We start from the raw sequence: 27982 nt of genomic DNA on the forward strand, positions 1-27982 counted from the left end.
AGTTAGTTTAAGTAGATATCTGTGTCGAGAATCGAACCAGAGATTGACCTAAGAGAAACATAACATAAATACATATATCAGGGTATGACTCCTTTTAGCACTATGCGTTGGTGCCCAGAGGGTGAAGATGCTGATTGAGGAGGAGATCATTTAACTGTCTCTCAAAGCACATTAATGAGGAGTTAGTCCTGATTTATACTGGAGATCGAGATTTTAGAGGCATTGCCCGAGAAAAAGTGTGCCAGGGTTTTTTGTTTGTGCTTCTTGGGTGGGATGAGAATCAAGGTGCTGGTGCTTCTTAGATTTCTCATCTGGACTGCCTTTGTGAGTATGGATGCAAGGTAGGCTGGATTACCAGTGTGAAGGACTTTGTGAGTAAGACAGGCAGTTTTGAAGTTGCAATGAGCTTCAATAGAGAGTCTTGTTATATCTTTGAGAGAGGAGGAGATGTGATTGTATCTTTTGATTCCAATGACCATCCTAGGTGCTGCTTTTATGATGTCTCTCAGGGTGGCTAAGTGAGATTTTGTAGTGCCTGTGAGGGTGGCATTCCCCTAATCCAGTCTGGACAGAACCAGAGCTTGTGTAGCGGATTTAAGATCATACGGAGGGAAGAAAAGCTTGCTTTTGTTCAGGAGTTTTACGTTGCAGAAGGCACTCTTCACTGTGTTGTTTGTGTGTGAGCTCATGTTCAGGCTTCGGTCCAGTGTGATCCCCAGATATTTGCCTATAACCAGATTGCAGTTTAGAGTATCAATGGAATGTATCCACTGTTGGATCTGGGTAGTATGTCCATTGATGGATAGGAGAAGAATTCCCGTCTTGTCTTGGTTGAGTTTCAGGTGGTTGTGTGATAACTAGTTTTGGACTTCTACGAGAGTGGCATTTAACTAGCATATGTCATCTAGTGAGGATATTTTCAAGTATAGCTGGGTATCCTCTGATCTGCATAGAGGTGGTAAGGGATATTTTGTTGGGGTATGAGTATTTTTTAAGTATTCCTATGAGAACAGTGGAGGATTTACCTGTCGATTTGAGAGATACAGTAAAAACAGAGGAATGGGATTTTTCAGGAAAAGACATCGGACTAATCAAGTGTGTAGAACCAGTCTGAATCACAATAAAACCAAATGTAGTGTTCTAGAGGCAGGACAGCACCATATAATCTAACACCAGAGAGGGTGGCTAGAATAACGCCAGTGATTGAAAATATGTTGAAACAAGGGATTTTAAAGGAAATTGTCAGAAGTCCTTGCAGTTCTCCCATTATGGGTTTACAGAAACCCAATGGGAAATTCAGGACTGTACAGGACCTTATAATCTAACACCAGAGAGGGTGGCTAGAATAACGCCAGTGATTGAAAATATGTTAAAACAAGGGATTTTAAAGGAAATTGTCAGAAGTCCTTGCAGTTCTACCATTATGGGTTTACAGAAACCCAATGGGAAATTCAGGACTGTACAGGACCTTCGAAAGATTAACATACTTGTTCCATGTTGTCCCGTGGTAGCGAATCCAGCAACAATATTATTTTAGATTCCTTGCACTGCTGACTGGTTTACCATTGTGGATCTCTGTCAGGCCTTCTTTTCTATTCCATTGCGTGAGGACAGTCAATTTCTGGCCTCATTTATGTTCAGAGATAGAGTTTTGGCATGGTGCTGAGTTCCACAAGGTTATACAGAAAGTCCATCAATCTTCAATCAGATCTTGAAAACGAATCTTGAGACTCTAAAGATGCTTTGCAATTCACTTCCATGTTCAATACATTGATGACCTACTTGTGGCATCAAGTAAGCAAGAAGTTTGTAAACAGGACACAATTGCTTTTTAAACCACTTACCAGGGAATGGCCACAAGTTTCCCCCATGCAAATTGCAATAACATCAAAAATAAGCCCTTTATTTGGGACATATCATTGAGAAACAATTGCAAAAGGTGTTGCAGCAAAGAGTTGAGATGACTGTAAAGATGAATCCACCAAGAACTCAGAAAGAGGTCAAAATGTTCCTGGGAATGGTTGACTACTGCAGACAGTCGATACCCAACTTTACCCTAGGGGCCAACCCTTTGCTGAGGCTGACACACAAGGATGAACGATTGCTTGAAAGTTTTCCTAGAGCCAAAAGAAAATTTCTGTCGTACTCTGGTGCTAGGAATGCCTGATTATAGTACAATGTTCATAATGTTTTGCAGTGAGAGGAAGGGAAGTGCTCTCTCAGTGCTGAAACAGATGCATAGAGACTCTCGAAGACCTGTGACATATTTTCAACAACACTGGCTGACTGCCTTAAAACGGTTGCAGCAGTTGATGTCAGTACTGAGAGATGTAAGAGCATAGGGATGGGGCATTGTCTTACAGTCATGGTCTCGCACCCACTATCTGCCCTTTATTCAATCTTTCAATGAGCTCAGGTTGCCTTCCACTAGACTGGAAGGCCACACAGGTTATTCCCATTCGTGCGAAGGTTACTGTCCCTGCCTCAGACCTGTCAAATTACCGTCCAATTTCGCTTCTCCCCCTGATGAGCAAACTTTTTGAAGGGAACATCAATAAACAACTCATGCAGCACTTAGAATCCAATAGGTTCCTGAACCCTTACCAATCTGACTTTAGACCCTTGTATAGCACTGAAACTGCTCTCCTAGTGGTACCTGATTATATTTGATGCTCTCCGGATGCAAATCAGCCTGCTCTGCTTGTGCTGGCTGATTTATCTGCTCCAGAGATTAGAAGAGACAGATATTCAGGGAGTAGCTCTACAATGGTTCTTGAGTTTTCGAACTCATTGAACGCAGACCATCAATCTAGACCCTTTCAGATCCCGCACTATAGAGCTCAACATGGGGGTGCCCCGGGCTCTTGTCTGAGCACCACATTGTTTAACATCTATGTGGCCCTCCTTGCCAGAACCATCAGAGGGTATGGATTGACCCCTCTTTTTTATATGCGACACCCAACTCCTCATCTCCTTTAATGATGATCCACATACTACTAAAGCACACTTCTCTGAGGGTATGAAAGCCATTTCAGCATGGATGACTGAGAACTTTCTCCAGCTAAACACTAACAAGACGGAGATTATGCTATTTGGTAAAGCCCAACTGCTCTGGTCCCTGGATTGGTGGCCAGTTGACTTGGGTACCGCACCTTCCCCCAAGTCGTCAGTTAAAAATGTGGGTGGACGCATGGGCCAGACTCTCACTGTGAATGATCAGTTAGTGGCTACCACTGGCACCTGCTTTCATATGATGAGTCTTTCCTTTACTCCCATTTCAGAGTGGATACCCTAGAACAAGCAGTAGTGATCAGTCACCTAGACTATTGTAATGCTCTTTTAGCCGCCTAGTGAGTCCTTACTCAACAAACTCCAAGTTGTCCAAAACACAGTGGCCTGCCTTTTTCAGAATAGGACGGCCAGAACAACTGCCCTCCCCCTCTTACGCTCACTCCACTGGCTTCCTATATGCAAAATAATTACATTCAAAATCTGTTGCTTAGTTCACAAATCACTGAACTGCAGGGGACCCAGATAACTGACAGAGAAACATATTCCACACCATCCGAACAGAACTTTGCGGTCCAGGGTGAAATCTCTTCTCACTATGTTTCGTATTAGAAAAACACGCTACGGGGAAAAGCCTTCTCTTATCTGGCCCCCTTATATTGGAATCAGACACCCTTCCATCTACAGAAGTGTATGTACCACCTTCATTTTAGAAAGGTTCTCAAAAAAGAGATTTTCAGATAATAACGCTGCTAGCCTAAGGTTCACGGCCGGGGTGATTCATATGCATTATAAATTATATTAACAATAACAAATTATATTGACAAATCTAAAAATTAATGCTGAGGAATAAATAGATAAAAAGCTAAGAAATTCGAAAATAAAACCCTTTAACTCCAATGAACTCTCTTTATTGACTGAATTTAAAGTATGTTAATGAAGGATTGTTTATGTAGATGATTGCTCGTTATTTCTCTTAATCGACCAGCAAATGTCCATATGACCAGTGGCAAGGTTATTTAACGAATACATCCAAAGGTTAAGATACAGAAAACCCTGCTCCATCAAGGATTTCCAGTGGAGCATTTAATGTTGTATAGAAATGACAAGCATAAAAATGTGCTTTTTTTCTGTGAAATCAAGTGCAAGCATTCCTGCACTGGCAATACAGAACCATGGCAATAATAATGTGGAGATGGGCATTTTTAAGCAAATTGTGCCTGCAAGGATATATCTGAAAGTATGCCTCCCCAAAAGACTTGGGAAAGAACCTCCAACTATCAGGGCTGATCTGTGGTGACAGCCAATTTACCCCCTACCATCTCCTCTAGACTGTAATACATGTTGCCAAGATGATGGTTAAGTGCAAACAAACAAACTTTGCAGTCAGTAACACTGAGCTAAATGGTCCTTTTTATCATGTGCTTTGCCCCAGAATGTCAAGCACCAACAGATTAGTGGTGCCGTACTGTTCGGAGTTATCAGTTGACCTCTATTTATGAACCCATATGTTCTCCACACTGTGATTTTGCTCCCACCTGTGTTTTGTGCTTTAGTGTGATGGTGCTCCATGCTATGATTTGACGCCCACAAGTGTTTTTGAATGTTTATGTGGTGGTGCTTCACACAATGCTTCTGCGCCACACTTGCACGTTTACTCCTACATGTGTTTTCACACGTTAATGCAGAGGTCTTCAAACTTTTGTAGGTTGAGCCCCCCCAGCTCACTTTTTTCAACTGTTGGGCCCCCCCCAAAACTTGACAGAAATTTCTGGAATCTGGTACACTACATAATTTACCGCCGCGCCAAATCCGGGGCCATATCCAGCATATAATGTCCAACATAATAAGAGTGTTTAGTTAAGTGCAGGTTTGTGAGTGGGTGTGCTGAAATGACAGATTATTACGTAGCTCAAACCACCATTTTCCTAGATAAAATGTGCGCAAATTGTTTTTACTAGGATGCTTTGTTTTACACATGACATTGATTGATAACACCACCAACATAAATGTGACGGGTGTGCCCGTTTTTCGTCACAGACGCTCAATCTGTGGATGGATTTTTGAGAATGAGAAGCAAGTTGTCTGAATGCAAGGTGCATTCCAAGACACTTGAAGTAACTCAGAATGTTATTGAGGGCAGAGTACTGTTTCAAATGTGTTAAACCATGGGTAGTCACAAACTTTCTCTCGGGGGCCAAATTTACAGTGTGGTTTGTGTCCGAGGGCCGCACCGGTGGGGGCAGGGTAAGTGGGGGAGGGGGCAGTGCTAGAGCAAACAAAAAAAAACTGAGGTTGAACAGAGGTCCCTGCAGCAGACGCCTTTGTCCACTGAGCCACCAGACCAGGCATACCCACATCTCTCTCTCTCTCTCTCTCTCTCTCTCTCTCTCCATCTCTCTCCCTCTCTCCCACTCAGACTGTCTCACTCCCTCTCTCTCTCTGTGTCTCCCTCTCTCTCTGTCTCCCTCTCTCTCCGTCTCCCTCTCTCTCCGTCTCCCTCTCTCTCCGTCTCCCTCTCTCTCCGTCTCCCTCTCTCTCCGTCTCCCTCTCTCCTTCCCTATCCGTCTCCCTCTCTCTCCTACCCTCCTCACTCTGTCGCCCTATTCACTCTGTCGCCCTCCCCCCTCCCTCCCTCTGTCATCCTCTGTCTCCCTCTCTCTCCCTTTCTCCGTCTCCCTCTCCCTTTCTCTGTCTCCCTCCCTCTCCTTGTCTCCCTCTGTCTGTCTCCCTTTCTCTGTCTCCCTCCCTCTCCCTCTCTTTGTCTCCCTCTGTCTGTTTCCCTGTTTCCCTCCCTCTCCCTCTCTTCGTCTCCCTCTTTCTGTCTCACTTTCTCTGTCTCACTTTCTCTGTCTCCCTCTCTCTGTCTCCCTCTCTCTGTCTCCCTTTCCCTCCCTCCCTCGCTCTCCCTCTGTCTGCCTCCCTCTCCCTCCCCCTTTCCCACCCTCCCTCTCACTCTGTCTGCCTCCCATTCCCTCCCTCCTTTCCTTCCCTCCCTCGCTCTCCCTCTGTCTGCCTTCCTTTCCCTCCTTCCTTTCCCTCCCTCGCTCTCCCTCCCTTTCCATCCCTCCCTCGCTCTCCCTCTGTTGCCTCATTTTCCCTCCATCCCTCTCCCTCCCTCCCTCTCTGTCTGCCTCCCTTTCCCGCTCCTCTACTTAAGCACACACAAGCAAGCATTTGCAAACATTTGTTCCAACGGAGACACTTCGGTGAATTGGAAAGCTGAAAGCCTTGCTATATTTAGTACGTAAATATACGGTAAGGTACTTTTCATATTATAATTTAAGAACGCATTCTTGTTAGCTTCCTTAACGTTTTTAAAAATATATTTGTATATTTATCAAAAGTACACTAAAAAGTACATCTATCATTTGTTCTTTACGATTTTGTGCTCTTGGTATGGATTCACTTCATTTCAAAGGGGGGCCGGGCTCCGTGTCAACTTTAAATGCTTCCTGTTTGCAATTGGCGCTGTTCTCATTTTTTCACGAACCATAATTTGCATTTGGGCTCAGTCACCTAAAGCAGCGCCTCCCACGTCACCATGGCTTCTGTGAATATCATCAGAAACCATCACAGACCTCTTTTCCTAAATTAAATGTCCTCGAAAGGCAGTTTTCGGTTTAGCAGAGGAGACCTCCTGCTCCTTGCTGAAGCTGAATGAATTAACCCCCTCCTGGGAGGGTAAACAGAATAAAAGCATGGGCACTTCGTGCCTCGTCGATTTCCCCTCCCTCCTCCCTCGACTTGCCACAGGGAACAAAGGTGAAAATAGAGAGTAGGTGTGAAATTAGAGAGGAGGGCGCGCCCCCCCAAGGATGGTGTTGCGCCCCCCTAGGGGGGCCCGCCCCACAGTTTGAAGAACTCTGCGTTAATGTCACTGTAATTTTTCTCCCACATTTTATCATTTTAATATGATTGTGCTGCTTTTTTGATGTTGCCCCAGACAGTGATTTTACTACTACGTGTGTTGTGCACCTTGTTGTGATTCTACTCAACATTCTTGTTTCTGCCCTTATAATGGTATGGCCACCAGACCTGAAACAAAGTGCTGTGAATACCAGATCAGATTTCAGGTTGCAGGTAATCCACTTTCAGAGATCCACTTTCCACCAGCCATCTCCAAAAACTCTAATGTCACAAACATTGAGCCTGACTGCAAAAACAAAAACTCTTATCGGTGACAAATACCAGAGTCTCATATTGAGAACATAAAACAGAGCTACTCAGTTTCAACGACGACAGACCTGCCAGCAGGATACAGGCTGCTCTTTCTTCACTAAGATCCCATACTGAAATAAACCATCATTGGCTAGAAATGTGATCTTCGCAAAAACTATGTGAACATGAGAAGCCCATAATCTGACATTAATCTTCTACACACCTACAACACAGTGGTTGATGCTTGCAAGACCTGGAAAGCCTCTACTGTGGCTACAGAAAGAACAACAAAACAATGTAGACCAACAAAACCAATGACAACACCAACAGCTCATCGTCCTCCAAAACCCCTAACTCTCCCCTATCACTAACTCACGAGGGTGGGTCTGAAACTAGTCAGGATGCTACATGTATGAATCACTTTTGGCAGGTGCACAACCTACTTCAGTGTTACTCCCTCTCTGACACAGACAGCACTACTGCCCTAGATGCAAACATCCACACTCCAACCAGTCATGAGAGATCTGGCTGATGTCTCAAATGACTGTCCTTAACCAGCAGCACAGATACTGACATATCTGGCACACACCCTCTCACTAGGACTGATGGTCATCATGAGAGGTGCAACTCCATGACAGCTTCTCCATCACCGTTTCGCAAACAAAATGCATTACATGAATCACTTTCATGGAATAGTATAAAACCTTCACAAAAAACTCTTGATGGCTCTTCCCCACACTTACTCCCATCTCAGATATTGCCCTGCTGACCCCCACCTCCATTGGACACTCGACAAACCCACTCGCAGAGCTTAACTACACCACCTTTGACAACTCAGATGAGCCTCCACACAAACCTCCATCCCACTCCTTACTCACTCAAGAGTGCACTCGAATCTGGAAAGTCGCCGGAATCACGCTAAATCCACAATTGGAAGCCCCAAACAGAATAGGAGACCAATTAGTCCATTTAAATCACAGAATTATCACTTCCTCACACATTACGGACCTAGTGCATTAATCCTCAAATCAAAGTTGTCCTCCTAAACTGTAGGTCGCAGTTTCCAATGCTACAACCATAGCTGCTCTCACTCATACTTATGACCTTAATACAATCGCGCTGACAGAAACCAAGTTCACACATCCCTCAAACCACTATTTGATGTCAGCCTATTACCAGATCCATCATTTTCTACCTTGATAGAACTGAGAAACCGTGTAGAGGGATTGCTGTTATACACAAGCAGTCGCAGAACCGAGAAAATGGGTGGAGGGACTGCCCTAACACACAAGCAGTCCCCTAAATGCAAAGTGATCACCTCGTGTAACTCCTCTATCTTTCTATGTCTCACAGTAGCAATTAGCAACCCAGCACCTATACTGTTGAAAATAAACAGACCAGTAGGCCTTAGATTTATGACCCAAGTATTTATTACCAATAGAGTGATGACCCCTCAAATTAATAGAGACGTATGAAGAAAATATTTCCACCATCATAAACAAAGCAGCTTCCACCATCCATAAACTGAAAAGACCTACAAAAATCTCTAACACAGTGCTTCCCAAGCTGTGGGTCCTCGCGCCAATTGTTCCTGGGTCGCGAAAGTCCAAGCAATCAATAAAGATGCCTTTAAATTCTTTATTTAGCTTGTCACATTTACTGAGCTTCAAAGACATTGGCCAAATGTCAGCCTATGTATTCTGACAAATTGCGGCTTACTTTTTAACATGGGGATTGCTGTTTACAAACTCTTCTCACTTTGCAGACACAGAAAGAATAGTAGGTAAATCAAGTGACAATCTTTCTGAGGTATAAGGAGTGTGAAAGGAAAGTCTGGAACGTCATTTTTGTAACACTCAATCGAATGTAAATATCTGTAAATGAACTGCACACATTTACCAGTTAGAAAACCAAAAATGAAGCATATTCTTTTTGTAATTCTGAAGTGTGATGGAAACAAAGATTTTAAGAGGATCAAAACAAATGAGAACACTTTGCTTGGTGATGCACAAATGATAAATATTCACTGAAACCTGATTTCCACGCATTATCATATTTGTGCAATATAGTTTTATCGGTAAAACTGTAAGTCTGTGTTTAAGTAGAGGTCATTTCAATGGAAAATGTGCTGTCTGCAAAGTACATTACGCTACCAAACAATGCTTTGATAACATTAAAAAATCGCCCTCCTCATGTCCATTAAAGTAAGGTGGGTTGTGAAAGTCTGTTATAAAAATTAGGTTGTGGCTCTAAAAAGTTTGGAAAGCATTGCTCTAATGGGTACAAGGATGACACTAACACGATGCGTAAAAAGCTAGGAGAATGAAAAGAAGAAGGAGAAAATCGCCCACATCCACCCACCTCCTGAAACTCAATCCTGTCAGAAAAACTTACTACTTACTGTAGCAAATCCTCCTTCGTTAAATTGAGACATGACATATACATGTGCACTTCATTCCAGATAACTCTTCCAGATCTAACAGAATTCATCTACTTATCCAGCCCCATTTTCCCTCACAGAATCTAAGCGTAATAACCAAGCACCCCACTTTTCCAACAAAAATCATGACAATCAGGGAAGACATTACCAAACGCACACCCCTTTCTGCCATAGAAGATATGCACTTTGTATAGAAAATTCTTATGTAGGGCATCTTCATCCCTTTTTACTAGTGGAATGTAAACGGACATAAAAAAAAACACTAGCCCATCAGGTTTCTTTCCAAACTCAATCCCACCCACTGTGGCTAGGAAACATTCAAGTGCACGCCCCCCTCGGTGGCTACAAACCATCCTCTCCTCCCTGAAGAAGGGATTGATCCAAGATTCCCTCAAGGTGAACCATGTTCACCCTCTTCTTCAGAAAAATAATATTGACAATGATCTGCTTAACAACCAGAGGCCCTGCACAATATCTATCCTCTCCAAGGTCCTAGAAAGAAGTCTACCCAACTAGTAAAGGGCACGAGTAGAGAGCATCTTTTAGGAGATTTCTAGTCTGTTTGGCACACTTTGTACGTGAAACCTGCAGATCGAGGTGAAACTGTCTCCTTGATTTTGAAGATTGCTTATATTACCTTCCCTGCACAATGTCTACATTTCATCCAATAGGAAGGATAAGAACTTGGGTTTTTACGCTGAATCCGGCTTTCAAATCTAGAGCCTGTATGGGATTGCACAGCTTGCAGTGCTGTGATAAAGTACCTTCTTATATTCTCGTTGTTTCTTCTTCCACTAAAGTGGGCTTTTGCCAGTTCAGCAGCATGACAGTATCCCTACCCAATGGCGTAACATTAGCGCTGCAGACCAAGCGGACAGGAGGGCTCGAGCTCCATGGGGACTTCTCTGGCACTGTGCACAGTAGGCGGGCCCCAGGCCTGAAAGCTCTTGACTAGGTCCGAGAGGGTCTCCCTGTACTTTGCAGAAGGGGGGGGGGCTCAACTTTCATTACGCCACGGTCCCTATCCAACTCTTTACCAACCTATTTATGTCAACCTCCTTCACTCTCTTCTAGTATTCAGGTAAGCATACCAGGCCCAGCTCACAGACCTATACTGTTACTTTTATTTGTTACCTCTGTTTCCTCTTGTAAGATATTTCAGCATTAGTTGAAGGGGATGAGGAACCACCTAAAACAATAATCACAATGCTTGTCAGGACGCCTTACATAGGTCACTAATTAAACCTGTGCCCCCCCCCCCCCCTCCCCCTGGCATCTTTGGCACAGAGTAGCCAGGCTTAACTTAGAGGCAATGTGTAAAATATTTATCCAGTACTCGAACAGTAATACATGGAAAATACAACAGAAGAAGAATCTCAAAGCAATTTAGAAAAATAAGGCATATTTTAATAAAATGACACAACAAAGACAAAAAATCCAATTAGTAAAACCAGAGCTATGAATTTTAAAGTTTGTATTTTAAGATAGCGCAAAAAACTCAAATCACCAACCGCGAAATAGAAAGACTTTAGAGGGGCCAGTAAGCTGAATAGATAAGAGGAAGGGCTTGACAATGACATGGCGATGCTGTGCGATGTCTCTGAGTCAATCGGAGGCTGATAGACATCAAGACTGGTGGAGCCGTCGCTGATGGTTGTCAGTGTTGCTCAGATGCTGCTTGGCATCTAGTTGTCAGTATTGCACAAATGCTGCTCTGCATCGAGTTTGGGCAAGTCATCAGTCGGTGCTGCTCTGAGTCAGATTTGGTGAAGCTGTCAATGAAGCTCTGTTTCAAGTCCAGTAAAGCTTTCAGTTAGGCAAGGAGGAGTATTTTCTGACCACATCAAGGGTCCAGGACCCAGGGAACAGTGCTTGTGGTTTCAGGACTCACTCTCACAGAGGCCAGCAGAGGGGACCAGTTCAGGTCTGGTTTGGAATTGTTAGATGAAAAGCGGGGTACGGCCTCTGGAAGCTTGTTGATACCCTGTAGCTCAAACAGGAGGTCATCCAAATGATCCTTAAAATCACTTCTGAGATCCTGGGTTGAGGGCAAGCTGGTCATGTCTTCCTTCAGACAGCAGTGCAGTCCTTCTTCTGATTCTTCTTAGGTCCAGGAGTATTCTGAGGAGTGTACTGGGGAAACCACATTAATGCCCAGTGCCAGCTTGTGGGTGGGGGCAACCGCTGGTCACACCCTAGGCAGTGAGGTGGGTGTTCCCAGAGGTAACCTACCCACTTTTATAGCACTTCTTGTGTGTTTTGCCATAAACTATGCCCCAGTGCCCCCTCGACCTAAATCCTCCATATCAGGACCGTTCCTCCCTTAGTCAGAGCTTCCTGGGCACTACCCGATGTGAGATTAAGATATTAGGCAAAGTCTTCCTTATGGTCACTCTAAATATGTTCTGGGCCAGCTCTCACTCCCACTGGGTGTGGAGACAAGCTGACTAGGGGGGACGAAGGAAGGGGGTACGGCTGGTGTTGGGTTCATCAGCATGTGGCAGGGTAGGCATCTTTGAAATGTAACTAGTCCTTAGGCACAGGTCCCTAGCCATGCGTTCAAGGGAATGCCAATTTCTCCCCACACCCAAGCCCTTTGACCTCTGTCTAGGAGCAAATCAAATCTCACCATAGGGGAGCCACCATCAGCCAGGAGACAGTTGTATACTGGCAGAAATGCCTCCAGAGGTTTAAGCAGAAAGAAGTAACTTTTCTAAGAGCACCTTCTCGAACATAGTCAAAATGTAACTTTAGTATTAAATTGGATTTTAATAACTATTAAAATGAATCTATGAATTAGATTACTATCTGTTACCAATCCGAAACGATCATTATACGGTATTATAATACAATCCAGTGTTTTACTACGGGCAGTGCTCAATTTGTTGAAGAATAAGTGCCAGTACCCAAAGCTCTGTTCAGCAGCCTGCTGACGACACCTGGCACACAGAATACCAAGGATGCATAGTCTGAACACTCCCTGTCGCTTTATCCATCTCTTGCAAGTTCCGTCGTTCTCCACACTTTTTTTTCCATCTTTCTCTCTCTTTCTCTGTTGTGTGTTTTTTCCTCTCAGGAAATGTTGGATGAGAAAAAATTAATTCCAGTCCCAAACAATGAGTGCTGGTGGGCCCCACTGGCCCTAAAAGTGAGTACCGGTGGCCCCAACCAGCAACCACCGGCTCAAATTAAGCACTGCCTATGGGGCAGCTAACTTTTCTGCAGCAAAAAAGGCTTTTGTGGCCTTTTCACTGTCAGGAAGTGTCACATTAATGTCATGTTTGCGTGTCCTATTTTTAAATACCATGCAACCTGGCTTATTGGACACAAAGCCCTACTTAGGGGGGACTCAAAATGATTTAAAAGGAAGGTTCGGGCCTGTCAAAAGATTGATTTTGAAATGTTGAACTGGTAGCTTAAAAACTGCACGGCCAGACTGCTGTGGCAGCGCTGGAACATGAATTACAGTGCTACTGTAGTGGGTGGCACGAGTGCTGCAGCTAATTACTAACAATTAATTTCCAGTCCCTGGGTACATGTAGTACCATATACTAGGGACTTATAAGTAAATTAAATGTGCCAATCAGTGTATGTCAATTTCAACATGTTTCAAAGGAGAGCACATAATGTTACTTCTGGTTAACAGGAGTAAAGTGTGCAAAGTCCTAATGCCAACAAAAACAGTTCCTGCTAAAAATCTGAGGAAATACCACACAAGAGATGGTCATTTCCAACACATATGCATTGTAAGGTCAGGTGTTCCCACACTAGATGATCAAAATGGTATAATCTGTCATAGTATGTAAGGCTGGGAATTGTTTTCAGAAAACAACTAATCATATTGTTGGACTCAATGTGGGACTGTTATCCTGTGGAACTCTAATGTACTTTTGTCCAAATGTTAATACACCTGCTGTATCGTACTAAAAAAAACTGTGCATTTGTACAAGACATATAACTTGCTCTTGTTTACCTAGCTCGTTCACCTTTTCCCTGTTTACTAAATTGTTATTATTTGGTACATCTCTTAGCGGAACGATCCCACTGGGTGCATACATATATTAAGTGATAATTTAATTAATATGGACTAGCGTGGCGCATAGGGTTTGTGTGACCCCATGGAACGGGGGGCTCGTGAGGATGGCGTTTAAGTCTGGCCGCCGTGGGCATCCTTCGTGTTAGTCTCGGAAGTTAGTGATAGCTGGTGGTCAGAGAGTCATGAAGTCTGGCCAGAGAGCATTCCCTGATTGAGACATCCCGCTTCAGTAAACAGACGCCATGTTGCGCTCTTCCAATGGGACAGCCTCGCCGGCGCCCTCTCCGTGAAAGGCAAGACAGCAAGAGCGCGTGTTCTCTCTATATGTACACGGACAATGCTTGTGATGTTTACTTGTTCTGTCACGTATTATGTGCTATGTTTTTTATGTTGTGAATATCTCACCTGCTGCTGTTAGTCCAGAACTTCAAATAAGTAAACAAATACATGGATTTAAGTTTGGCTTTCAGCATACACCGTGATACGTGCATACTGGTTGTGAGTTATTCGGTGTTACACACCAAAATTACTTCTCGCTTACCAAGTCCCACCCACCCTTTGTGCCCAGTCTGCTTGTATCTCACCCTCCCACTTCCGGGTCCCTGGCTGTCGGCTGCTCGTCCCAATGCGAACCCGAAGCATAAAGTTGTACGGAATGTTCGAATTTAATTCTTGTCTTGGAATGACAACTTTTGAGAATATCACAGCATCTGGTACCCCGTTGTAGACGCTCAGTCTGATGAATATCATTTTAAGAGAACTTTCTATTCGTGACTGATGACGACAAATCATATATAAACAATACAAACAATATACACCTTTGTGTGTGTATAGATCTATATATGCGATAAAGAAAGAGAGTTTTCAAGTATGAGCACTTCGGCGAATGAGGAAATGTTAGGTGTGCTTTTGTCTCAGTAAAAAAATAGGTTTTACTGTATTGATGTGCCGCTTCCTTACCCCTTACTCAAAGCGCTTAACATCGTGTCACTAATCGCGGACTATATGTCTTTAAGAGCTTCTCACAGGCCGGGCAATACTAAAGAACGAATGTGTATGTTTCAGGCGCGAGCCGTGCATTACAAACCCGTGATTATTTGCTAAGGGAGTGCACCTTGGATGCAGTCGAGATTTACATAAGTTAGGAGGTCTTCACGGGGCCTTAGCACAAACGTTCTTTTACAAGCATGGAAAAACGCTCTTTAAGTTTATAAGCACGTGTCAATCCAAAAAAGAAAATGATATCTGAGAACGTATTTAGGCTTATAAACTCATCCAGTTCCAATCCCGTTTTAGTCCAATGAATACTCTAATATCCCGATTGAGACTCGGTCTTTAGTTCCCTCTTAAGCGCGAGCTGTCTCGAAAAAAAGAGGCGTCACTACTCGCCAGTGATGAAGATTTTCTATGATGCCCTTATGAGTTTTAGGGAGAAAAACACTATAGGGCAGATTTACAATCCCCTTGCGCCACTTTTGCGTCACTTTTAACATGGGAATAGTGACGCAAAAGTTGTGCAAGGGGCTTGTAAATACGCCCCTATATCCCTCAAGAGTAGCGCCTCCCCCCTAGCAGACCTTCTTCCAACTTTATTTCGCTTTTCTTCTGCAAAAGACGCCAAGGTGCCAGAACGTGACATGTAGAACTGCATAAAACACCTAAATAAAAATATATGAAAAACGTAAACTTTGTGGCTTAGTTAAGAGCGTGGATGTAGGCGTGTTTCTGTAAAACGCAGTTGAAGTTCTCCTGCACCAGGTCCACTTTGAAGTGATGCGCATGTGTAGCCCGCGCGACGGTGGTCGGTTTACTGGGTACGGGGCTCGAGCCGCTGCCCGAGACGCAGCGCGGCGGCCATCTTGCTCACCTATGGCCCCCCACCCATGCATGATGTTCACGCATAAGTCTAGCGTCTAGTAAGTTTCAACTAGTCACAACCATGGCACAGTGCTTTGTGTGCACGACCGCTTTTTTGTGCACTCATTAAAATCCAGAAAAACATATTACCTTGCGATATCAACAGCTACAATTGGAAATGAATTTACGAGCCCAAATCAAAAACACACACCCATAGTGCGAAATATAAAATAGTTATAAACTCGGGTGGTGCCGGCCTAGATGATACTATTATACAAGCAGAGAAAGGAGGGTGGTGCCACGTCAGAGAGCCCCTCCATCACTTCCACTATCCAGAAGAATGATAAAAGCAACACAAATTAAACAAGTTAGTAATAGTATAATTAATATAATTATTAGAAGTAGTATTATCATTGTTAATACTAATATCGTTGATTATTTGTTGTAAATATTTTGGTTGTTATTATATCGTTAACAGTACTGATACTACATTAATAATCATTATAGTCAACATAATAAAACAGTGAGAATAAGTAATAGCCATAATAATGTTCGTAATAAACATAAGGACCCTACATAAAACACTCACCACAAATTAATGTGTCTCATTTTGCTTAAATCGACGGCGTTTCCTGGGATCAAAATAGCCGAGGCCCGCCTCTATTTCAAGTGAGAATAGACACAACTGTTTCGTTACTTCTAAGTTAAATGTCTTTACTTGAATTTATAAATAATTTCAAAACCAATATGTGTGTTTTTATTGCGTTGAATTGAATTATTCCAAACTGATTTAAATGCTAGTTTCGATTGGGCTCGTGTATTGTTTCTCTTCGTATACAGAGGAACTAAAAAATGATTACATAAAATGTTTTGAAACAAGTGTAAAGTGAATGAACACACACGAATTGCAGTTTGCTCATTCTGAACTCACAAAGCGCGTTAAAATTAATAAAAGTGATACCTGGAACTTAGTGGTTGATTTTCGGTTGGGGGGGGGGGGGGCGTAAAAGCGTATACAATACTCATTTGTATAAACATAACGATAATTAATAAAGACGTACTTCAAAGTATCGTATGATTTTCGCAGATGCGCCTGGGACCGTAATGCGATGTATCCACGTACTATTAAAATTCTTTAAAAACGAATGCAGCGAGTTCGAGTAGCGCTTGGACGCTCTCAGGCAGGTTGCGCTCCACCTTTCATCATGCTCGCTTGCGGTTCCTTGGACTGCGCGGTCGTAGCCAGTACATCAGTCTTCCAGTGGGAAGGCACTCACACCCCTCAGGTAAAAACTTCTAGGGGGCTTATTTACAAGCCCCTTGCGCCACTTTTGCGTCATTTGTAACATGGGGAAAGTGACGCAAGGGGCTTGTAAATCTTTTGTGCTGGCGCAGGCATGGCGCAACTTGTCGCAAAAGTTACAGGCATTTAGGATACTTTATTAAAGCCCATGAACGTCCAGCACCAGTTTGCGGACCCCGATAGGATATATGTTTCATGTGCACATTGTGGAAATGATGCGCACTGGGGTGTTTGGACTCTTCATCCTGCAGTCCCGGGTGGGGCACCACGACACGAGAAACATGAGGGCTACAGGCATGGGGCGTGGGTCGTGCCTCCTGGACTAGGGTCTGGCGCCCGTTAGACCCCTCGTTCTTGTCGGTTCCCCAAATAACTTCCCCATGACCTTATGCAGCGTTTATAATTGAAGACCACGCGCCTTCATGCGGTTGGCACAGATGTGATTGTACGATAAAAGGAGGCGCACTGTACAGCGCCGAGGAGACGGTTTTCAGCGGGAGCTGCGCTCTTAAAAATGGAACAGTAAATCTCGGCCCCACTGCACCTTCCGCTGTGATCTGCGTTCCACAGACTAAAACTGGGGGTTTGTGAATTTTAAAAAGGATGAAACGGAGGGAAGCAGGGAGCGTTAGAGACCCTGTCTGAGGGTTAATGGGTTCCGAGCAGATTCTGGGGGGGGGGGGGGCGCAGCTGACCCTGGAGGGGTCGTAAACCGGCTGCCGAGCACACTGAGCCCTTCTGGGAGGCGTTTGGCTGTGCCTCTGTGAAGGGACACACCTGCCCGAGGGGCGTGTGTGGAGAGTAAAGGGTGCCACCGCTCTTACTTCAGGGCGCCCCTGGCCCCCTCTGCCAGGTGAATACAGGCACGTACCCTTCCCTTAAAGAGTCTGTATGGTGGTTTAAACTACACAAGAATCCTCAGACACACACTTATAAAAATCCATGCAGCGCGTCTCAGTTTGGCATCAAGAACAAGCGCTAGGAGATGGCCAGGAGCGCGCCAAAAGTTAGGAAAACAATATTTTTGAATGTTCACCGTTTTTTTTAAAAGATAAAAGCATAAGAGTGGAAAGGGCAAACTACCCACCCTGGGCAGTCCAGCCACACAGGTCCTCCTCCAGAAACACCTGGATTGGGAAGCGGAGAGCGGTTGGAGGTGAGGTCACGCCGCCGCCTGCTCGCTTCCGGTGATGGGCCTAGTCCGTACCCCAACTGCGAGGCCTCTGGGCGCCCCTGACAGGGGGGACGAGCTGCTGCGCCGGTTCCGAGGGGACGGGCCACCCCGGCGGGGGCTGCGGCGCGCACCCCCTCTCTGGGGTGCCTCCTCTCCTGCCGCTGGGCCTCACGTACCTCAGCATGAGAGGAAGAGGAGGGCCACGGGAGGCTGCGGCGTGAGAAGAGCCACTTCTGAGGAAGCCGGAGCAATGCAGACATGATAAGCACCCTTCATACACTGCACGACAAGTTGGCCAAAATTGCAGGCGATCATGATTGTGGTGACTCAGTCAACAGAAACCCTCGCATCCAGGAGGCAGCGGCGCAGTTAATATCCATGGGCCCAGACTTTGAAAACGCATTTAACTCTTCAAGCAACGGATTTGAAATATCTAATGGTGATCCGGGCATAAAGTGTATTGGCAGCGTGAGTGCCGGGCGAGCAAGGAAGAAATGCACCCGACAGCAAAAACCTGGAACCTGCGAGACCTCTGATGACGTGGGTGCCGCTTTCGACGGACTTTCATTACCGTAACACGCAGGCTGTTGGGAATTGTGATACTCTGGTGTATCATTCACTATGTGAAATATGATTGGACAAAAGAAGAGGAAGAGACCAGGAAAATGTATGACATCGTGGCGAATGTAGCTGAACGCAGAGAGGACCTCGCAGCGCTTTACAGAATCGACGTAAAATGCATAATCCGAAGAGCAGCACGCTCATAGTAAATCAGCTGATTCTGGGGAGAAAGGATGCTCCTGTATTTTGTAAAATACTCAAAAGTACTACCATGCGTGTTCTTTATTTTCAGACCCCCTATAAACCCGAAGGCACGTTACACAACATAGCCAGATATTTGTGATTTAAAATAATCCGAATAGTCAAAATATGCAATATGTTAGGGGGAGTTCCACCCAGCCACGACAGGAGATAGTAATGCCATTGGCGCACAGGAGGCGCTATTACAATATGTTGCAGACCAGCTTTCCGTTTCAGTCCGGTATAAACACCCCTTCCATGCCTTTAAATGTTTTGCATTCCCTGTTTGTAAGACTGGGACCTTGCCACCCCCGCAAATACTTATCTATATAGGGGGAGGTGTAAAAAGTGATTACACGAGTGTCTAGAAGTGATTAAGTGTGCATTGTGTAACATACAAACGGGGATATGGCCTAAGGGCTACATCTGTCGGACTCGAAACTAGGTACGGGGTTCGAGAATGAATGTGTCTGTCTGTGAGGCAACTGGTGTTCATGTAAAGCGCTTTGATTCCCTCGGGTCGAGTTCGCGCTATATAAAACTCCCTAAAATATAATAAACATTGACATTATTGGGTACCGAAGGATACTTGTACACCTGTCATCGTAAGAAGCAGCCCACCCACCCATGGCCGCAAGTTCAACAGTCATACCACCACCGCCAACAACACGGCTTCATTATTATGTATATAATGTTAAGATACAGGCAACAAATTAATAGGTAGAGAGTGAAGGCAAATCTAAATCAACATAGTTGCACCACGCATTTCTGCAACAAAGTACCGAAAGGCAACTTACAGCAATAAATGGTAATGCATCACATTGCTATACTCTACATAAAGCGCTTGGACATCCTCTCGAGTTATGTCAGCCCTGCATAAAGTGCGTAATAAATGAACAGCGAAGGGTTGTGCATTTACTGGTTTTCGTGAATTAACTCGCAGGTACAAGGCTGCAACGGGTGCTATGAGGTCGGCACAGCGGAGACACGGATTGAAATCGAACGCATTTATAAGATTCTTTCGTTGGTATTCAGTTGCTGATTTTTTTCGATTATAAGGGTCCTCTCTGAATTTATCTCTTGATGGTGTGGGGCCACCGGCACTCATTTTTGTGGCCCAACGGTGTTCAGTATGAAACAGCAACAACATGATTTTTTGTCTATATAATATTACAATCCATTAGGTTACCTGCCCGTCAGATTTTATATATATATATATATATATATATATATATATATATATATATATATATATGTGTGTGTGTATGTGTATGTGTATATATATTTATTTATTTTTTTGTTCTAATTAGCAACAACAAACCGCTGTTTTGCACCATGTGACACTTTGTAGGGCGGCCCTATTTTGCGCTGTCGCTTCATGCAGCCGCCAATGATGTTACGTGACTGCACAATATTTGAGGCAGCAAAATAAAATAAAAATGTGCCGTTTACTGTGGAATACAAAAATCTGACACTATTTTTTAGCTGCCTCAGCTGCAAGAAGACGACTCGTTGGTACCAACCCGCTATCCTCGATCTAGACGGATCTACATGACATATTTTCGGCAAATGAAGACACGTTGAATGCCTGTCTCTCGTCCTCCACCAAGCCAGCTCGTTCACCTGCATACCCCCCGTTTATCGAGGGGGTCATCCCACAGTGTAGTCACAGGCCTTCCTTTCCCAGTGAAGGTTCCGGTGACAGGCAGGAGGGAGGCATCGTGGTTACCTAATGTAAAACACACGCAGATGGCCAGGTGGTTGCTGCTGTCCTGCACCCTACACTTCAAGGGCTCTGGTAGGAGACAGGAGTGAGTCCCCTGTGGTCATTTAATGTAAAACACGCGGGGATGCAGAGATGGCAGCTGTCCTGCACCCCAAGCCTCAAGGAGCTCTCGCAACAGGTAGGTGTGAGGCCTCTCAGCGGTCGTTTAATGTAAACATTCGCGAATACACAGTTGACCAGGTGCTGCTGCCGCCCTGCACCCCACGCTCCAGGGGGTAGAAGAGTGTACCCCTTGTCCCTGCAGCTCTGGCCCTGACCAAAGGGCGCCCCCCTCTCCTGGCAAGTGATACAGAACAGGGCCGGGCTCCTAGCGAAAGCTGTGGCCCACAAGGTGCACTGACGTCACTGCCGGTTCCAGTCATTGCTCCAGGTTTTACGTTTTAAGCCGACCCTGCTTGTAACCCCTCCCCCCTCCCCCCCCCCATCCTTCAGAAGCGAGGCCCGCAGGGGTGTGTCCTTTCAGGCCTTATTACTCGTCCATCCTACACTCACGCGGCACCCGCAAACTCTTCACCCTTTTTAAAAGAAATGAAAACGCCAATTTCCGAAAGGGGAGAAACTTGTCTGTATAGTTCTGCTGAGCACCAATACATTATAATGCAGCATACTAGATTATATTGTAATTCATATCGTTATCACTGTTGCATGCTTTACTAAAGCACTTTCGACTTTGATGCGATTAACGTCTGAGTTAGTCCTGCTAGGATTCTACGCCGTGACTGGCAGGGAGGTTGACAGGTCTGAACCGGTCACAGCTTCGAATTCTCACAGGGCCATCAGAGCCTTTTATGTCTCGGAAGTGGATTCCATGAGGATCATGGTGTTGAATAGCTGTGTTGTAGCTGCGTTGCCTCTGTTACGAGACGGATTTTTAAAAATAAAAAATATAATAATGATATATTTTTTCACCACTCTATCATTATTATTAATATTATTGCATTAAATGTTACATTTCGCATGATGCACCTTGATTGGTCCGGACGTCGCCATATCTGCTGTGGGCGCCAGGGTGGCATCTGCATTTCTTCTGCCTACGGTGGGCTCCTCTGCATTCGATTAGCGCCCATTATTAGCGCTACCCCATCAATGAATAAGAAATAAAGAGTCTCACAGCAGAGGCACAGGGCGGTCTGAGCTTCACAACTGCCCACTTTCGGATTCAAAATGTGCCCCTCTGAGGCAAACCAGTCTGTGAAAAGGACCCAGTGCCCTTCCTCTGCCAGCCGTCGCTGCTAGTGCCGAGGGAGGGGCACCATGAGAAGTGGAGTGCATATTTGGCACGTGCCTCGCTTGCACTTCATTTCCTCGTCTGTGTAAAGCTTGGAGCTCTTAGAAACAGGAAACGCACGTTTTAGCGCTTCACAGAGCACCACTCGGCCATCCTGTTCAGTGTGGAAGCGTTCAGGGGCTTAAGTTCAGGGAAGTGCGAGTACTCAGTGTTTAGAGTATCTGTTTGCCTTTGAGAAGTGCGGTTACTCTCCCAATAAATGCATTACAGGAATGCCGAGAAGAGCAGGTTCTGTCTCTTTCAAAATAAAGAAGTGCAGGTACTCAGTACCGGACAGTGCCTGCCCATTTAAAGCACTGGATAATGGTTTGTTGCTAACGGTGGTATTAACGGCCAGTGCAGGGAATTAACGCCTGGCGCTAACCACCAACAGGGGTCGTAAAAACACACACATAAGACACAGATAATCAACAGTACAGGGTTCAGATGAAAGAAATGCCACGCCTCTCACTATGAGTCTCGCTAGGCTGTGGTTACTACAGCGCCCCACAGTCCCTTCTCTTCCTCCTACGGGATGTTCAAATCTGGGATCATTCACCAAAGCCCCCCCAACCCAGTTTTACAACCTTCTTTTGCTTTTCCCGGATGTTCACAAACTGGCATGTTGGCCCTTCATGAAGTGCAGAGGTAACCACTGTAACTCTGAGCAACCCCAGGGCAGAGCAGCTGACGCAAACACCGCCCCCAGGGTCCTTGGACTGGGCACATCCGGTATGAGCCATGTGTCACCCAACGGCAGCCACCTGCGCAACCCACTCAGCTAACTCAGGACCCCCCCCCTCCCCCTCCATAATTACTAACTCTCCCCAAAGGGCAATAAGCTTTACGCAAAGCGTCTTCCAGCGTCTCCCCGGCTCTCATTAAGACATCAAATTGAATGCGCAGCCTGGGATATGCTGTTCCGTTGTCAGGGACTCTGCTTTTTATTAAACACCCCTTGTCTTATGCTTTATATTACATCACATTGTTAGGCGGTGTGAAGTGGGCACCCTACCTCTTAAATGCATGCATGTGTTTTTTCATAACTGACTGTGGGGTACAAAGAACAAAACTTGACTCGGGAAACGCTGCAACACACATGTCATGTTGTTATTAAAAAGCTAGAATAGTTTCAATACTTTCTTTCCTATGCCCATCAATGCAGACGTTGTTAGTGTTCACCAACATGCTATTGGCAATATGTTAAAGAAAAGAGGAGCCGTCCTTCGCACGCTGAGGCATGTTGGGGCGCCCCCACCATATGAATCAGGGGCGCGCATGGAGGCAAGCTAAACGTGTCCAAACGATGAGGTTCGTCGCCTTGAGAGGCACCGGAAGTGTGGCGTGGAGGTGTGTGTGTGTGTGGGGCGGGGGTGGTTTAGAGAAATACATGGAGTGCGCCAATTATGGGGACCCTTCAAGACCCCGACTGACAAGCGGGAAGGATGTAAATAAACAAGCATTGGAGGAGCTAACCGCCGCAGGACGGACAATTACAATATAGCGCCACCTCATTCATAGCGCTGCTAACTCTGACTGCATCTTTGGTGCTGTGGCTGAGATGTCGCCCCCCCCCTCTTGCAACATTTCCGTTCCGCCCTCATTAAACACCTATATTATTATAGCTGGTTGGAAATGGCAGGCAGGTGAACACAGGGCTTTGCTGCAGCTCAGTGGGTTGTGCGGCACTGCCCCCACCTATGTCTCGCTGATATTTCTATTGTGCAGAACGTCTCACGTGCCTGTGGCTTATTGTGTACATTTCAACACCGCGTTTTTAAGAAAAATTGCCACAATCGAGTTATTTAAATAATGCAACAACCCTCACCCACAAGGTATACTTAAACAATGCTGACTCCAACGATAGCGCCACTTGTAATTCTATCAGTGCCAAGGGGCAGCGCTATTTGTAGAGCAGCAGGTGCAGAAGCACCAGGCCCGGGAGTATGAGGAGCCAATATACCTAAATGTTGGCTGTCTTTTATTACTCAATCAAAGGGGATGTGCATTTCCTGTGTTTGCATTTAGCCTCACCGGACCTTTGCTGCTTCACTCGAGTCACTTCCGGGCTGTACAACCTGCCTGTTCCCCATATGTGCGCGGACTCTGCTCCCAGGCTGAGCTTCCTTCCCCGCTGTGCCAGCCTGGCAGCGCTCTGCTGGGGGTCTGCCCCCTCTAGCCTTTTCCTGTGCTCAGTGCACCATCCTCAAATCTCTTTCCCTCCCAAGTGCACCCAGGGGCCTATTCACAGAGTCTCGCCACTCAGCCAGGACCTGCAGCAATCACAAATGCTTACAGTCTCCCAGACTCCGCATAACATCTTTATACATACATGTTCAGTGCATCTTTACAAGTTCAAAACGCACTAAATTTGCAAATGTGGAACACTTGTTCTTAGCTACTTCATTCACTCATGGGGGCACTTTTATTTTGGTTCTCCGGACTATTTTCTGTCCTGGTCCGACCCTGTTCTCAGCTACGCCTACCCTGGGTCCTACTTCCATAAAATGCCCTCCCCAGCTTCACCCAGAGCTGCCCCCTTCTCGCCTGTGCCCAATTGACCCGTCGGTGTCGTGCCCCCGGTAGTGTGTAGCACTCTTCTTCACAAAACCGTGCCACTCCTATCGATGTATATGGCCCTACTCCCAGAGCTGCGCCCTCGCCATTTGTACCAGTAGGCAATATCCCAAGTCTGCCCCCCTCCGCCCCTTCCCAGCAGTTCTCTGTTCTCTAGTTATACTCCATTAATTATCTCCGCAGCTGAGCCGATGTGTCCTCACAGGGCTGCGCCTTTACCCCCACGGGTATGCTCAGACATGGGTCCTGTGCTCTCCATGCCACTGGAGTCCAGCTATCCTGGCTGATGAGGGGTGAAACCCCAAAACCAGTCCTAGGATGCTTGTTTCCAGTCCAGGGAGGACCTGTCTTGGCAGTTTGGGCTGGACTGTTCCCATGGGTCACAGGGTCAAGGCTGAATTGCATATGGCTGGGTTCAAACTGGAATGGCATGGTGAGCAAAAAATGATGGATTTAGGCCCAGATCTCTGTACTGGGGTGAATGTATGACATTGTTCTGCATTCTGTACATCAACTGTTGTTTTTGCAATGCCCTGCTCGAAGCACTGTGTCGCTCTCTCCTGCCCCTAGTGACAATACCACCCGTTCCTATCCAGCAGCGGTGCCCAGTAATGGGCTCTTGGGTTGCGTCCTGTTTCTACCCCCTCCGGGTGGCCCCTGCTGACTCCCCGTGTGCGCTCCTGTTTCCCGTCTTCTTCCTCCCTCTGTACCCCAGGCTCGGTGCTCCCTGCGCCCTCATCACCCCCTAGATACCCCAGCGTGGCTTACCTGCCGGCGGGGCCTTGGGCGGCGAGGCCTCGGCGGGCCCTCCCCAGCGCACGGGCCCCAGCTCGTGGTGCGGGCCCCCGGGGGGCAGCAGGCTGTCCAGGCTCTCGGTGGCCTGCTGCCGCCGTAGCGCCACCTGCGCGGCCATGACCCGTTGGCGCTCGATGATCAGGATGCACTTGTCGCAGGTGCAGTCCTTGAAACGACAGTAGCGCTTGTGGCCCTTCAGCCACGACAGCACCCCGTGGTTCCGGCAGCGCGCGCACTTGGGGGTCCGCTGCAGGGGGGGCCTCGGCGGCGCCACGGGCCCCCCCATGTACAAGTAAGGGGGTCCATAGCCGTTCATGGCGGCGGCGCCCCGGGGTGAGAGGGCGCCCTGGGCGGCGGCCGGTCCGAGGAGTCCGACAGCAGAGGGAGTGAGAGGGGCCCAGGTGAGGAGCACTGGAGGGGTCCCCGCCTCCTCTTCAGGCGGGCTGCTTCTGCCCGTCTCTCCCGGCGCTGCCTGTCAGTGCGGGAGGTGCTGGTGCCTGCTGCCTCCTCCTCCTGGTGCCGCCTGTGCTCTGAGCCCTCCCGGCCAATCCGCTCCTACCTGCCCTCTCCTCTCTCTGCCCCTCCTCTGCCCCCTTGCTTCTCGCTCTGCCAACCTGCCCTGCTGTGTCTCCCCCTCCCTTACTGCCCTCCCACTCTCCCCTCCCCTTCCAGCCTGCCTGCTTTGTGTCTGCTGCCCTCTGACACCCTGCACACCCGGCTTTCTCTACTCCCCATCCCTTGTTCAGTTGACCCCCCCCCTCAAGAAACAACCTGAGATCGCCCCCCCACACACACACACACTGTGTCCCCGTACCTCTCGCCAGGGCACGTGCCCTCTCAGCTCGCCCCCCTTCATGCAATACATGAACATTTCACCCAGGCAGGCCCGGGCGCTGGACTCTTCAGACGCCCCCATCCCTGACCCCCGGAGCAGGCTCTTCGCGTGCCCAGGGCATGCCTATAGAGCCTCGAGGTGGTCCACTCTCCGAAAGGCGCCTCCTCGTTCTACAACACCCCATCTCCAGACGCTATAGGTGAATGGAGCGAGGAAAGGAGAGGATAGCGCCTCACCTCGATATTAAGTAAACCTCACTGAGGAGAACTCAACCATCCATCTAACCACTTATATCTGCCCAAGCACCATTAAAGTGCATACGTACATCCGTTTACCCAATACTCAACCTTGACGTACATACGTGTACTCACTCACATCTGCATATTCATCCTATTACATCTATACATCCGTTTGCCCACTTACATCTAACATACGCATCCTTTACATACAGGCATCACTGCAGCACACCCCTGCAGTGATGCATGTATGTAAAGGATGAGTGTGTTAGATGTAAGTGGGTAAACGGATGTATGGGTGAATGCCCTCGATTATCACGGTCAAACATTAATGTGAACGCTCTCTTGCTCTCCCTCGCTGGGCTTCACTTCTTGGCGCTGGATGGGGCCACATTCACTTGATAACAGGCGCGCACGAGCGCTCGTGAACCGCACAGTGTAGTTACAACCCTCGTGCCCACGGGAGCCACCACAGCAGAGCCCACTCCGCCCTTGTGACCCGCATTCCAGTAGCTTCCTTCCCTGCCCCGTGACACTAATATTTCTGAGGTGTAACTCCACATACAGTTACATACTGCGAAATGCTGTCCGCAGTGTGATTTAATTTCTTTGAGTTTCCTCAGATAAAGCGTCCTATAGTTTCCAAGCAAATACCAAATAATTGCATTTTTTTTAACAACACGATTTTATTAGTTTTACAAATTCCGTTCGTAACGAAAATGTAGTTGATCGTCTCATATTCCATCAGAGGCATACTATTACCATAGCTATAGAAACTGATTTCACCTTTGAGAGTTTCCTCAAATGTTTCCTTTTCCGCGGAGGGTAAACAGCCCGAGCGCTCCTCGCTCCGCCGAGCCCTGAACACTGCCGGGGGAAAAAAACTTTAATTTCTTCCGGTGATGCAACCCCGTGTTTGCAGTTAGATGCTCCCAACAACAGCCTTCGCACGTTGGCATTTTTCACCAACCAAAGTTTACAGAATCCCTCCCTGACGGAAGTTCAAATCGAACTTTTTTACTTTGAAAGATCCGTCTTCATATTTCAAGGTCTGTGAGAGGACACGTCACCCTTGTGGACAAGGAAGTCACGCGTTTCCATTTGGGTAAGCAGCGTGCGTTATATTGTCTAGTTCTTTTTTTTTGTATTAACAAAATATACACATTTCATTTTCTTTACACCTTTTTTGTCAGTGTTTGGGTGCAATAAATATCCCGATGTTTCCCAGAGTAATATCCAGTTGACCAGTTACAATCGGTCGGCTCCAGTGAGTGCGAGGTTTTCTAAGATTAATGTTTCGCAATGCATGCAACCGTTCTAGTTGCACATTTGGCGCCGCGAGGCAACACACCATGACAAAGTGCGAATTATACACCTGTAATATCAAATAACAATCGGTTTCACTTTACCAAATGCGACTATCCCTTTTCAACCCCCACACACCTGTCCCAAGGCCGTGCAACAAAGCAGCGTATAACTAACCCATCACTAAACGCCAACATTAGAAAAAAGTGACCTGTTCACCTCTCAGAGAGGAGAGTACCTCTTCATGACAGTTCCATTTACAGAATTGTTATTTTTTTATTCTTTTTGTTTTGGCACAGCAGTGTCCTTTATAGACCGGCACCATCTCTCCTAACTTCACTTCGGTGCCCTGGTGAAGCCTCTGGAAGTTGTGAGGACCCGCTCACCTGAGTACAGCGCA

The 27982-nt window shown here is 46.4% G+C and overlaps 1 protein-coding gene across 1 annotated transcript in view; it reads right to left on the bottom strand.

The window, feature by feature from the left end:
- DMRT3 (doublesex and mab-3 related transcription factor 3) overlaps positions 1 to 25522 on the bottom strand; it is a 65150-nt gene extending 39628 nt beyond the window's left edge. Inside the window, exon 1 of the mRNA XM_078677403.1 lies at positions 25180 to 25522. Within this exon, the coding sequence (XP_078533529.1) occupies positions 25180 to 25522 (343 nt within the window). The remainder of the gene's footprint in view (positions 1 to 25179) is intronic.
- Between the last annotated feature and the right edge of the window lie 2460 nt (positions 25523 to 27982).

This window comes from Lissotriton helveticus, chromosome 2_1 (assembly GCF_964261635.1).
Source record: "Lissotriton helveticus chromosome 2_1, aLisHel1.1, whole genome shotgun sequence".
Lineage (NCBI taxonomy): Eukaryota > Metazoa > Chordata > Amphibia > Caudata > Salamandridae > Lissotriton > Lissotriton helveticus.